This window comes from Camellia sinensis, chromosome 10 (genome assembly GCF_055761805.1).
Source record: "Camellia sinensis isolate YWXY chromosome 10, ASM5576180v1, whole genome shotgun sequence".
NCBI classification, from domain to species: Eukaryota; Viridiplantae; Streptophyta; class Magnoliopsida; order Ericales; family Theaceae; genus Camellia; species Camellia sinensis.
Genome location: NC_138970.1, coordinates 170194178 through 170208755, shown reverse-complemented (window position 1 = coordinate 170208755; position 14578 = coordinate 170194178). Strand labels below are relative to the sequence as shown.

Sequence of the window (14578 nt, the reverse complement as noted above, 5' to 3'; positions counted from 1 at the left end):
AGCGACGGTAAAATAGTGTCGTCGCAAAAAGTCAAGAAATTTCAAACATTATTAGCGACTGCAAAGTGCCGTCGTAAAACATTAGCGACAACACTGTGCCATCACAAAAACTCTTTTGCAATGCCCTGTAGACACCCCATTTTTGACCGATCTTAAGACTCAGATGTCATCGATTGAGCGCTCAGTGATGGTGCATGTTGCGCTCGTTTAGACGTTTCGGAGTTTTGGCCGAGAGCCTTGCCTCCGAGCCTCTGAACTCTTTTGTGCTTCGGCTCGGTCTGAGGATCGAACACTATTTCTCTTCCCGGACGGAGCAAGAGGTCTTGTAGACCATCTCTCAGTGGTCGTAGGCCACTGTTCCCGTTTGGAGACTAGTTTCCAATTTTTGGAGCTGTCGGCCGTGCGCCTCGGTTCGGGACCGCTTAACATTCTCCGTTTGGCACGATTTTTGGAACACACCTTGTTTCCTCTGTCTAGAGGGACACTGTGGTCCGGGAGACCACCTTTGTGGTCATACGCCACTTTTGGTGCTCAACAGCTAATTTTCGGGGCACCCGGCCGCATGCTTTGCCCCCCGAACTCTCGTTTTGCATCCGTATTGGTTCATTTTTGGCATGAACCTTGTTTTCCTTGTTTGGAAGGTGGTGCAAGGGTGGGAGACCACCTTTTCTCCTTGGAGACCACTTTCTCCCCGCCAGCCGGTTTTCTTGTCGGGAAGTTGGTTTTCTTGGTCTTTGGGCCACATTTGTTGGTCTCCCACTATACCACCGACTTGCTCTCAGTGTGGAGACCACCTATTGTGCCTGCCGACCACCTTGTTTTGTGGGAGACCACTTGCCTTGATCGGCCGACCAGGGAAAGTGGTCGGCCGACCACCTTATCTGGTCGGCCAGCTCCCTCCTGCTTTGTCTGTCTTAGTGCATGCCAGCTGTGCCAGCTGGAAGGCACAGACTGGATCCTCCATACACGTGTATGAAGGATCTTGAGCCTTGTTTTAGCTTCTTGAAGAAGCTTTGGCTTTGTTTGTCTATAAGAGAGGCCCTCCCCCTCCTTATACCAGGTTAAAAAAAAAGCTCTAAGGCAAAAGCTTATATCTCTCTCTTTGTCTCTATATTTTAGGCTTAGAAAGTGCTTTGTTCTTGGCCTATTGCACACCACCTCATAACCATACACCTCCACCATTGTTACTGAGTTGCTGGAGGGTTTTGAGAGGTCTCAAAAGCTGGTTTTTGGTCCCAAAGTTGGCTGGTTTTGCTGAGCTCCAAGGGTAATCACTTTTCCCTCTTTTAAGCATTATTTTGATCCCTCTCTTAGCCTCATTTGCATGCTTATTTGAGCTTTGTTTGTAACTAAAAAAAGGTTCATATTTAAGTGATTTTCATGTTTGTTTAAGGCTCTTTTGGTGTTGGGGGTCATCTACCCTCTTACATGCCTTGTTTAGTCTTGTTTTGAGCCATGCCATGAGACCTTTGTATTGAGCTTTGCTTGGCCCTTTAGCCATTGAAATCCAGCGGATTTTCAGTGGTTGGCATATGGTTTTGAGGGCCAAAATCAGTGAGGGGTGACCCTCTCTCTTGTTATCTTGTTTACAAGCATTTTTTGGCCTACCAAAGGAGCATGTGTTTATACCATTTGGGGGCCTAGTTCAAGCACTTTTTAGTGACTTCTAGGACCTGCCTAGGCTCTGACCATGGCTGGTTTGGTCCCCTTTTGCTTGTTTTTTGCATGTGTAGAGTAACCCCTTTCATGGCTTATCAAAGAAGCATGTCATTCTAGCATGTATTGGTCTTGTTTCAGTGGGTTTTTGGCCATCAATTGGCATGCCATGACTTTGTTTTTGCTTGGTTTGGTAGTCCTCCACATGCTTCATATGCTTGTAGTGTAACTCATGTTCACTAGCTTACAATGCATGTTATTTTGGCCTTCTATTCTAGCATATTTTGGCCTTGACCCAAACTGATTTTGTTCATATTTTGAGCTGCCTTAGCTCTTTTTTGAGGCCTCTTGGTCGAAAAATGCTAGCCATGCATACTTGTTGGGTAATAGCATTGACTAGCTTTGAGTTTGGAGGTCCCTTGCATGCTTAACTTGAGGTGTTTGCATGTTTTAGCATCATTGAGCATGATATTTCAGAGCTTATAGGGGTGCTACACTTCCATATTTTCCATGCTTTAAGTGCTCTTTAGAGTTGTGCATTTATGCCTTATTTGCGAGCCATTGCATGAGCTTTATTTTTGTGCTTTTCAAGCCATCACCCCAACCCATTTTGTTACTGTTTTGGGCCTGCATAGGGCCTGTTTGGGGTTGGTTTCATCATTTGAGTATCGTTTTGCATGCCTATAGTGTAATGCACTTCACTAGTTTCAATGCTTGAGCCATTCAACATGCGTTGTGTGAGTTGTTTGCATGATTCAGAGTCATTTTGGAGTCATGTTATATGCCATTTCAGAGCTGGAATATATGCCATTGTACTCCATGTTTAGTCCTTTCAATGCATGTGCAAAGTTGTGTTTTTGTGCCTTGGGCTTAGGTCTTTGCATTGTGTATGCTAGCATGAGTTTTGGAGTCTTGTTTTCATCATGTTTGGCCGCTGATTTGGGTGTGGCTGAGGTCCATTTATTTTGGTTTAGTCCATTTTTGTATTGAGTATGCCATTGTATTCCATAGCATTGAGTATGCCACATTGTCGCATGATTGATCATTGCATTGCGCATGCCTTGTTCATCTCATTGTGTATGTTAGTTCTTAGGTGCATTGTGTATGCTAAGTACCACGTGCATTGAGTATGCCATTGTTAGTTCATAGCATTGTGTATGCTAGTTGCATGTTTGCATGTCATCCTTTGCATGTTTGCATCACTTAGTTACATAGCATTTAGGTTTCATACTTAAAGTCGCATTGTGCATGCCATTGTTTGTTGCATTGTGTTCGGAATAGGAGTTAGTCCGAACATGGGAAACGAGGGACGTTTCGTACTCAAAGTGATGAAACGTGCCTCGATTCCTAGTCACCGACACTCTTGACTACCCATGACGGAGTTGTTGGCTTTAGGTGCTTGTGTGTGCATTTATTTCACATTGAGTCGTGCAATTCGACTCGTCAGCCATCATGCATCAAAATGCGTGATTGGTGGCCCGAGGGTCAAGGACTACACCCCCTTGAGCTTATGCAATGATGGGGAGAGTGGTCGTGCACACATGTGTTGCGAATACTTTGCCATGCCTCTCTCTTGCTCCTTGTTGCAGAAAACCAGAAACCAGAGGCAGAAACTGGTCGGCCGGCCAGCTTTTCTGGCAGACCGACCACCCCTTTTGGTTTCTCCCACAAAAGGTGGTCGGCAGGTGGTCTCCAAGGCCACTAGCTGGTCGGCAGCCTTCCCACAGATTCCCAGGGTGGAGTTTCAGCCTTCTGGAGCCTTGTGCAGTGTTCTGAGGTCAATTGCAAACAAAGGCAAGCCGGGGCATCGCGATGGATTTCCCGACAAGGCGACTCGAGCATGCATGCACCCTTTATCATTCAAGGCAAAGCTAAGGCAGTCCACATTCATGTAGTTTGCATCCTAGTTTAATTGCTTACTTAGTTAGTTTGTTAATTAATTAGAGTTGTGTAATAATTAGCTGTAATTTATTATTCATCTCGTTATGTAATAACTAGTTTAATTAGATTAGTTTAGATTAGCTAGTTAGCTTGTTATTCGGACCCTCTGTCGAGAGGGCAAATGGTGTAATAAGTGTGCGTGTGTGTGATGAATGTCTTCTAACCCCCATTTCTTTCTCCCTTTTATTTACCAGCTTACGATGGTTAGTTTTAGGGCATGTTTCAATTAGCATCCTTATGCTCGCATGATTGCATCCATTCATCTGTCTTGCATGCACCAGGTTCGGCGCATCATACTAATTGCATTGTATTTCAACTCCAAGTTGCATACGTGTTATCCGTAACATCTCATATGCCATTTTAGAATAGCCGAGCCTATCTTAGTTGCATTTCGCATGTGTTGCATTAGTCATCTTAACATAAACTAGGATCATGCATTGATTACTAACTAGTTTCTGTTTTGGCTTGGAGTACTCAGTTTAGCATCCTTGCATGTGTGTGAGTGACTTCCATGATAGCATGCTTGCCATGAGGCTAACTGCTTATATGATATACCTGCCTGAATGCCTGTGGATGAAGGTTGGATTATTTAAAATGGAACAATTCATCGATTGCGAGTTTAAGCCCACTTGAGAGTGGCAAATCACCAAGTTTTCTAAGCCCACTTGAGAGTGGCAAAATCCGCATTTTAACCTACTTGCGAGTAGCAAACCGCTTTCAAAACAAACATGAGATGTTTTGTTCCAACTTAGACGATCCAGTCTATACTTGTATGCTGTGCGCATCACGTAGCAATTCTAGGCTAATAAATCGGAATAAGAGCACATATGTTTTAAAAAACGAGATATAATGTTTAGTAGTGGCCGATCTTTGATCGGGCGAGCAAGGGTGCTCATTACATGACCTTCTTCAATTGTACCCAAGTTCCCAAGCCGAGGCAACTTTGGTGATGACGGACACGTGGCCTTAGGCACGAGTCAGGGTTTCCTAAATTCTCTCAAAGTAAATTATTTAGGTGGCGACTTTGTATCTGGAAAAGCAGTCCATGTTTGGCCCTTCTTTCTAAAAATCAGTTTTTCAAAACGATTTGCCGGATTTGGACTCTTTGGTGATTTATCGATCTTGCATTGCACTTTGCGAGATTAGATTCAGAACCGTGACATTGAGTCCGAACTGTAGTGAAGCCCAATGAACAAAACGGGATTTCCCCGGGACGTTCGGGGACGTCAACAACCCCCAGTTGCAACCCCCCCTTACCGTCGCAAAAGTCATTTGCCATCGCAAAAAGTTTTTTGCGACGGCATTAGGAGTATTAGCGACAGCATTTTGCCGTCGCAAAAAGCTGAAATTTTAGTAGTGAAACCTCTTATTGAGCAAAATCCGCCCAACAAGGAATTCCAAAGTTAAACAAAACACCAACTTTCATCTTGCCGAGAAAAATTAGCCCGACAAGGAATTTTGATCTTTCCGTCAAAATGATTGTCAGTTGCCCCTTGGACCATGCTAAATCTGCTTGGCGAGGCGAAAATACAACAATTTTCAAGAAAACAGTCTACTTGTTTCATTATATCAATAGTAGAATGGGTTACAAAAATAGAATTAAGAATAAAACTTTAGATTGACAGTGTTCCACGTTCTGGGAATAGATCGGCCATTTATATCCAACGAATTTTATGCCTCTTTTCCTCGGCCTTCTTATTGCCGTCTTCCAAAACTAATTTCCCCAGATCTCTTAATTGATCACTCCTTGGAGGAGGGGGGGATGTCTTCGATCGCTAAGGTTTGCTCTGAAGGAGCCGCATTGACCCCCATATCAATGTAACGATCCAAATGCCCTGCAACCACCAACTCTTCCAAGTGTAGTTTGAGCGGCATGTAATCTTCTGTTTGGTGCCCTCTCTCATTATGAAAGGTCCACCGGTATCTCGGATTGAATCCTCTCTAGGCATCCCTCAACTTGGCCCGCCACCGGACGTTTTCCTCGTCACGAATTTCACATAATATGCAATAAATGAGGATCATAAAGACCGTAGTAATGCCAGTCAAGGGCTTTAACTTTCTCTTGGCATCATCCTTCGTGTCATGTGGGTTGCTAGCTTGATCATTGTTACGACCTTTATCCAAGTTGTTGCGGTTAGTGCCGTGATCATGTTCTCTTCCACGATTGTTTGCATGGCCATCCTCTTGTCCGACTACATTGAATTTTCCCGCTACTCTTTTGTCTGCCACTATTGGATTTGCCTTCACGATAACTGCGACCGTGCCATCCTCAACTTGGATGTATTCATTGATGCGTTGCATGAGTAACTCCACAATCGTCGGTTGGTTCATTGTAAGCAAGTCTCTGAGTCTATATCTGACTGGAAGACCGCGTTTGTATTGAGTGATTACTAGGTTCGTCGGGCAATCGAGAATGTCGTTGAATGTTTCCCAATACTTGGCGTTGCACACTTTCAAGGAGTCGCATGTTTCCATCTTGATTCCCAAAAGGTGGTTAACTTCTTTAGGTATTTTGGTGTTGGTCTTGAATTGTGTCACGAATGCCTCCGCTAATTGCTGCCACCTCTCGATACTTTCCTCTAGTAGCCTTTCGAACCATTTCAGGCCTAACTCGCCCAAACTCGATGGAAAAATAAGATACATAAGCGCATCATTTCGCCTCTACCCAGTCATAACCTGCCGGAAGTGGCTTACGTGCATGTACTAATCGGTCTTTCCATCGTAGAGCGTGAACTTTGGGTGATAGAACCCGGAGAGGGGGAACGGTGTGTTCTCGATTTATATGGAAAAAGAGGTGGCACTCAGCCTTGTTAAAACTTTGTCTAGTGGGGTGTGTGCAGCCAAGCGTGGTGGTGGCATGGCGACCGCTTGATTGGCTTGCTCTCTAGGGGCTAGGCGTTGCAATGCAGACACCCTCTATACTTCCCGCCAGCGAGCGCACTCCTCCAACACATCCCTCAGGTCTTTTAAACGGTCAAAATGTGAATATCTCGACGTCGTCATCAGACGTGATGGGTGGTAACTGATGTCCTGTGTACAAGATGTCGCCGCCGGCACGATGTAGTCTCTAGCTCTAAAGCTTCTTGTGACGGAAAGTGAAGGGATGTGGCGTTTATTTTGACTGTCGGAATAGCGAGAATGGGCGTGCTTACTGTGGTTCCTCGCTCCAGTAACACCTTTTCCTTTCATCTGGCGTTTTATGGCCTCCATCTCTGTCGCTATCTTCTTGATGATGGTATCTTGGTCTCTCAGCATGTCTTCTAGGTGTTGAGTGTGTAAGTCTCGCAGTTGGCAATGTTTTTCTAGGCTGACAGAGTGCCTAGAACTCCTTGCGCGCCTGTCTTGCGCATCTCTAGGAAATCCTTGTGCAGAGTTCTCTAAACCAGCTATCGTTGAAATGGCAGGCAGGCCATCTCTGCGCCGAATGGACTCTGGCATGATATCGTCGATAGCGGACAGTGAAATATTATCATTTTTCGCCATAAAAAATGATCGGAAAAGCTTAGAGGACAAGGTTTTGTCTGTCAGATTCCCACAGACGGCAAGGAGCAAATATTCGTCGTTCTCCGTACTCCTCATGTCGAAGCTTCGCTTCACTCTGAATAACTTGAGAACACAACGACAGTGAGCTACCAGGCAGTTGGTGGCCAAAATACTCCTTCGACGATCAAGTTAGCATAGTTTTAGAGAGAAAGAGAGCTTTGATAATGAAAAGATCTGAACATGTAAGGGTTCCAGACCTGTGCATGGAAGCACTGCGCCATTTATATAGTTTCTGCGCGCACCACCCTACTCATCATTCCTTGGACTCGTGGATGTACTACCCTCTCTTTGTCCGCCACGTATGTGCGTGACAATACAGCCAAACAACATTGACAAAACAGCCAAACGGTATTGACGCACACGAATAGTTGATTCTCCTATTTGCCCACTCATTGGGCTACGTGGCAACCTTGTTGAGCTAACCATATCCTCGTCTGGCCTAGCTCTGCAATCTCGACTAGTCTTTTGGGCTAAGCTGATCATTGCCGATCTCAAACGTTTAATCATCTCGGCTTGCCACAATCAATTCATTCAAGTTCCATTAATTTATCAAGGCAAACTCCACTTGATCCAAGAGCAGCTAGCTCGGCGCACAAGCCTCGCCTAGCTCGACTCATGATCCAAGTCCAACAACCAGCCTGGTCCTACGTCTAGATCTTGGGCCAACCCAACTGATTCGGAACCTTGCCTTAGGCCACATCGTGCTATGTCATCTCTGTTGAGCAACCTTGCAATTTGCTCCAAGCTCACACTAACTCGGTCCATTTACTCGGTACAAATCTCTCTCTCAAGTAAAAATATATTATCAATAAATCTACAATGAAACTCACAATCTGCGATTTCACAAAGACATGAAGAACAATAAAACATACCTTTGACAAAGATGTGAATAATTTTTTAGTGAACACCAGAGATGTATCGGAGCCTCCAATGAAAAACAACAAAACAAGAATCAATAACAATTATCCCAAAAACCTTCTTCAACCTTCACATTCGAGAAAATGAAAATATATACCCAATTCATTTGACCATTCCATAATAGAACCAACCATTGCAAGATTTCTATCAAAATGAAATATGACATTTGAGTTATGGCTCTGTAACAAATTAGGGGTAATAATGTCATGAAATTATCTCAAATTCAAAAAAAAAAAAAAAAAAAAAATCTTTCATTATACATTTCAAAATAGATAGGACTTACTTAGATTATAAGAGATTTTATACGCCTTCCACTAAACAAGTTTTTCAAATAGGACTTTTCACAAAATTTCCCAAAATAGGAAATTTTCGACAACTTGCATTTATTGTAGTAGTTGTTAATTTTTTTTTATTACCAAATATATTTTACTTGAAATTATGATGAGTATATAAGTAAAAGGATACTATTGAAAAATAAAAAAGTTTCTGTATGAAAAATTATTCATTTTATTTTGAAAATTTAATTATATCATTAATTATAACAAATTAATTAAAATTTATTAAATCATGACCTTCTAAGTGATTAAGATTAATACCTATTTAGACTGGATATTAGGACCATGCAAGAATGTCCAAAACTTTTTATGTATACAAGGTTTGGCTTCTCTCGGTGATTCAAACTATTCACTTTTCAGTACTTGTTGAGAAAAATATTCATATAAAAAATCAAGTTGATTGAACTTCAGTAGTTATATGTTTGAATCACATTTATCTTTAAAAAAAATGGATAACAAATATAATTTCTAGAATAACTGTCAATTTTTTAAAGACAAATGTGTTTCAAACATATAGCTATCAAAATCCAATCATTTTGACTTTTTACATGAATATTCTTCTCAATGAATTTTAAAAAGTGAACAGTTTGAATCACCAAAATTAAATTTACAATAGACATACTAAATCCAAATGCTCTCTCAAGTTGAATCTCCAATATAAAAGAAGTAAAACATATATATATATATATATATATATTAAAAGTGGGTACACATTACATGTGTAATTTATAATTAAATATGATAATTATGACAGTTGTTTGAAGTAATTGAAAAGAATTAAAGCAAATTATAATAATTATTATGTTTTGAGAATATTTAAAAAATAAATAAATAAATTACGGGACATTTACACCTACTAAAAAAAAGTGGCCCAACTGCAGCTGGCATATGGCCTTATTTTCCCATACAATATAGTACGACAAATTGATGTGTGAGACCACTTCATTGTTGCCACAGTTTTTTAAATCCTTTGTGGATATAACACTTGAATGCTGACTGGTGATTGGTTTTTGAATCTCTAAATGTATGCAATCCCCCCTATTCTCAATCACTAGTCACACAATGGCTATAGCAACTTAGCAAGTGATCCCTTGAAAATTGTCAATGCTTTAGCCTTTGATTGGATATGGTTAAAAAAATCAGTTTATCCGCTTAAAAAACACATTTTGTTAATTTTTTTTTTATCCCATTTGGTAAACATATTTTGTGTCAAAAAGGAAATTTTAACCATTTTTAAAAATTATTAGAATAAGTCAAAAAGTTACGAATATACCAAATAAATTAATTTTTTTATATTATCTTCTCTTTTTTTTTTTTTTTTGGGTAAATTTATTTGTAACTAACTTTCAAAAGAAATCTTAATTGCTAACTTAATACGTTGACATATTAAACAAAACTTAAGTTAGTACTTTAGGATTGGTTTGGGATATTCTAAAAAATTATACTTTTTGACTTATTGACTTATATGAGTTGGGTTTGATGTGATGTGTTAGAGAGGTGATGTGATTTAAATAAGATGATGTGACTTAAATAGGATAGTGACTTTTTGACTTTTTGTATTATTTAGTAAATACCAAACTTGCCCTTAGTTTTGAATTACTAACTTAGGACATGTTAAACAAAAGATAAATTTAGCATCATTCATTCATTTAAAACACAATATTATCATGTCGTGATGATAGAATAAAATTATTGAATAATTTTTATTAGACAATAGAAGAATTTAAAACACAATAATTTTTAATAAGAAGAATTCATTAAGGCAATGATATAAAATAGCAAAAAAAAAATAATAATAATATATAGCTTATTGTATCATCAAACCATGCTCATTTAGGCACTTTATAATTAAATTATAAACTTGAAAATGTAACTTACAGCCACATTCAAAGGGTAAATCAACTGAGCTTTCTACTTGGGTTGGACTCGTGACCCGGTTTTGTTACCCACCCGATTAGAACCCAACGCACAAAACTGTTTGTAACAGTTTCAATCAGCAGTAGACCAAGTCATATCATTCTCAAAGATCCAATGACAAACCTCAATTTTTCCCGGACCCGAACCCAAAGCCAAGAAAGCTCCATGACCCGCGCTCCAAGCAGATGTATCCACGTGGCAGATGGCAACTCCGTGGTTGATCTTGGCCTTAGTTTTTGGATCCAAAATATCTGCTTCGTAGACCCGAACCTTAGGAACCGAGTGACAATAATACAGTAGGTACGGAAACAAACTCTGATGACAAGACACCGATTTCGTGATTTTTCCACCGTTGACTCCTTTGATTGACCCGATCATCACATCCTGCTTCGACCCATTTGTGTTCTGGGTGGTCCGAACCACCACGTGCCTACCCAAGACCGAGATGGCGAAATCAATCAAATCCTCAGCCGAGCCCACACACCGCTTAGTCTCACCCTGGCTTGGTGCCCTCTCGCACTCGCTCAACGCATCCGCGAGTATACTCTCCATGCTCGAGTTATCACTGGCATGGAAGATTTCCTTCATCTGAGAAAGCTTCGAGGTCGAAAATGGTAATTTTGATGAAATCAGCCGGGGCAAAAACGACCTTGTGGGCATTTTATCGCGAATATCAGGCATTGGCATCACAATCCCAGTCTTGAGCATTCTCTCCCGAAAAAATTTACCCGGTTCCACCCATCTATTTACAGCCCTGCCACTCTCCGCCATTGAAGACAGCTTAGCAGAGCTTTTATTAGCATATGTAGCAAATGAAACACCCTTTTTTGCATAGTCTTTGAAGGTATTGTTAACTCCATAGATTTTGAAGCCGATTGTGTTTCCCGATTTGCCCTTACCATACTCAGTAAATTTATCTGTACCTTCGTTGAACGATTTGCCATAGTTCTCGAAATTCACCTTCCCAGAATTGGAATTCTTGTCGTACGATTGAAAGGAATCGTCACCAACATTCGATTGATCTCTGTAACTACTGAATTTATCAATCGCAGCATTGCCACCATTACCATAAATCTTGAAATTATTTTCGGGTACATTTCCATTGAACCCATACGAAGTGAACGAATCGTTCGCTCCATTACCAGAATCACCATAGCCATTGAAGCTCGACCCCATAACATTCGAGTCCTTTCCATAGCTATTGAACCCATTCACAGCCCCATTTCCGTTTCGTCCATAATTCACGAACGATTGGTCCCCTGCATTTGTCTCATCGGAGTAAGACCCGAACGACTGGTCACGGCCGTTCGCGGCGGCGGAGTAGGAGGTGAAGTGGAGGTTGGGGACGTTGACAAACTTGTTGTAGGCCTTGAACTCGCCGGAGCCGCCAGTTGCGGAGGCGCCGTAGGTGTTGAAGGTGTCCTCCGGGACATTGGTGCTGGGGGCATAATTGGAAAATTTGTCTTTGTGTCCGGTACTGCCTCGGCTGTACCGGCGGAACGAGTCGAGGACGACGTTATCGTTGTCGGAGTAGTTCGTGAACGAGTCGACTCCGCCGACTCGACTCGTTCCGTAGTTGGTGAAGTTTTTGTTTAGGTAGATTGCGAAGTTGGCGTTTTGGTCATGCTTTTCGAGGCTCGCCGATAAATCGGGAAAGCAGAGCAAGTTCGCCGAGGAACAGAAAGATCGGAGGTTAGCGGAGAGGGAGTTCTGATCGGCGAGTTTTGAAAAAGTCGCCGATTCCACGGCGGTCAACGGGGAGGCCTTGTTGAGAAGAAACCATGGTTTGGGCAAGGTGTTGGAGATCTGTTTGTTCCAGTAACGAATCAGAAATGCTTTTGGTGTGAATGGGTTCACTTCGGCCGACGGAGATTCGCCGGAGTTATCGCCGGCGCCGGCGACACCCACCTACATTGGCAAATGAAATCATATAAAACACATTAAAAAAAAAAAACAGATGTATATATATGTTTTTGTGTTTTGAGAGAGAGAGAGAGAGAGAGAGAGAGAGAGGAGCTTACACTGAAAGATGAAGACAGTAAGTAGAGGAAGGAGTAGAAGAGGAGAGGAGTCATGTGGTTATGTTTGTGTATTGTTTTGTTTTGCGTATTTTTTTTAGAGGTGGAGAGAGGAGGAAGGGAGTGAGAATGTTGGGGAGGTTGGTCGGATTAGGGGCATAAATTTATACAAATAATGGGGAGAGAGAGAGGGAGGGAGGTGCTTTTGAAAAATGGTTTCTTTTGCTTTTAAAAGTAGGTTCTCGAATTAGAGAGCTTTGTGATGGAGATTTGCTCTTCTTCTAAAGTGATGCAATCCTTAACGTTATGTTGCGTTGAGCGATTTGAAAAAGAAAAAATATGTATATATATAAAATTAGGTAAAATATAAATATATTTTATTTTTTTTTATTTTTAAATTTCTTCTCAAATTCTCCCAATTAAACCAGCATAAGAAAATTTTTATAGATTGACTTTTTGTTTTAAATTGTAGAGATAATTTGAGAGTTGATTATTTTAGTGATTTTTTAATTTTTCATAAAAAGATGAATAAAAATATATACTTTTCATATTAAAATACTAGTTTCTTATTATATTTTTTATTATTCTAAAATATGAGTGTATTTTCAAATTAAGGACAAAAATAATATAAATTTTTTATTTTGTCAATAGTTTAAATTTTTATATAAAAAGTATAATTATAATAATTGATGCTCTAAAAAAAGTCAAAGTGTAGTATTGAAAATTATTATTTTTAAAGTGTAATGATTGTACTATCAAAAAAAAGTTAGGCTGTGTTTGGTGTAGAGTTCTAATCATGACTCTACACCTATATTTGAGTATGGTGTTTGGTTACAACTTTCAAAAATTAATTCCATACAACTTTTGAAATTTCGTTTTAGGTGGAATTTGAATTTTGAAATTTGACTTACCCGGTCATCCTCTCGGACGTTCGGCCGATTGACCGAAACAGTGCAATTTTTTTTTTTTGGCAATTGGCACATGTTATTTTTTATATATTAAATAAAAAATATTTTTGATTTTTTAAAAATATTTTATGAGTTTTGAATAGAATTTTAGGTTGTGTGCTTTGTTATGATTTGTAAGTTTTTTAATCAAATATCATATGTTACATCAATTATTCCAAACTCAATTCAAAACTCTTTTCAAAACTCATAACCAAACAAATTTTTTACACTCAAATCATAATTTCAAAACTCTATTATCGAATCATAATTCTAAAACTCTACCAAGAATAAAGCTTCGGACCCCCAGTGGGGGTGCTGGGGTCCTTTCCATTGGTCAAAAAAATAGTTTTTTTTTTTTTTGGTTTTCAGCCAACCCCAGGCTGACATGTGGCACTGGGGGTCTGTAGCATTGCTGACTCTACCAAACCCAACCTTAGATTCTCTAAAAAAGACTAATACTTTGAGACGGATGGTATAAATAATTTGACAATTAGTAATGACTTGTTGACTTTTTGAATAAAAACTTAAATTGTCAAACGGGCCTTACATAATTGTGTTTGGGATGTGTCAAATAAACTACATTTTTCATTATTGCAGAAAAAAAGTACAAAAAATAAAAGGTAATGTAATCAAAATAAGTCAAAAAATCGATAAGTTGGCTAATAATCCCCTTTCTAAAAAAACCATGATGTTTTTAGGGTTAATTATTCACAGGTTCTTATAAGGACATGTGCACCAATAAGTCGCATAAATGTTTGTATGTCCCATTAAGCTCTATTAATTCGTCGTTGAAAATTGTTCTATCAGAATTGTTGCTAAACAATATTTTTTGTGATGATTTTCTAAATATGTCACTAAAAAAATGACATGTAGTAACTTTTTTGTGACAATTTTCTAAATTTATTGCTAAAAATAACAATTCATGATGTTTTTCTATAACAAAATTTTCAAACTATCGCTATAAACAAATAATTAATGAAACTCTTTATGAAATGCCGCTAAAGAAATAAAAAAAAAAAATTTATAGTACAATTAAAATTGAACGAAACTTTCTAATACACAAAAAAGTCGATAGAACTTATTGGTCCCTCTATCTTTTTAGGAAAATGTTTGAGGGCCCGAAATCAGTGGCTCGAAATCCAAAACGATTTCATTTTGGGTTTCAATTTTTTTTTTCTTTTTCTTCTTTTTCTTTCTTTTCTTCTTCTTCTTCGTTTTGAACACAGGAGAAGAGAAACAGAGGCGAGAGAGAGAAATAGAGGCGAGAGGCGAAAGAGAGTCGTCACAGCTCGTCGTCGTCGCA

At 39.7% G+C, this 14578-nt stretch overlaps 1 protein-coding gene across 1 annotated transcript; it reads right to left on the bottom strand.

The window, feature by feature from the left end:
- Positions 1 to 10130: 10130 nt before the first annotated feature.
- Positions 10131 to 12638, bottom strand: LOC114305908 (polygalacturonase-1 non-catalytic subunit beta). The gene is made up of 2 exons (XM_028251041.2): positions 12332 to 12638; positions 10131 to 12218 (listed from the first exon to the last, which is right to left on the bottom strand). The coding sequence occupies exons 1-2, from the start codon at positions 12383 to 12385 to the stop codon at positions 10383 to 10385; spliced, it is 1890 nt and encodes a 629-aa protein (XP_028106842.2). The 5' UTR covers positions 12386 to 12638; the 3' UTR covers positions 10131 to 10382.
- Between the last annotated feature and the right edge of the window lie 1940 nt (positions 12639 to 14578).

What these genes read in the sequence shown, in the direction of transcription:
- LOC114305908 (XM_028251041.2), bottom strand. Translation starts at nt 12,385, where the DNA reads ATGACTCCTCTCCTCTTCTACTCCTTCCTCTACTTACTGTCTTCATCT. An exon ending in TACTGTCTTCATCTTTCAGT is followed by an intron (nt 12,219 to 12,331) that starts GTAAGCTCCTCT and finishes TTGCCAATGTAG; the next exon opens with GTGGGTGTCGCCGGCGCCGG.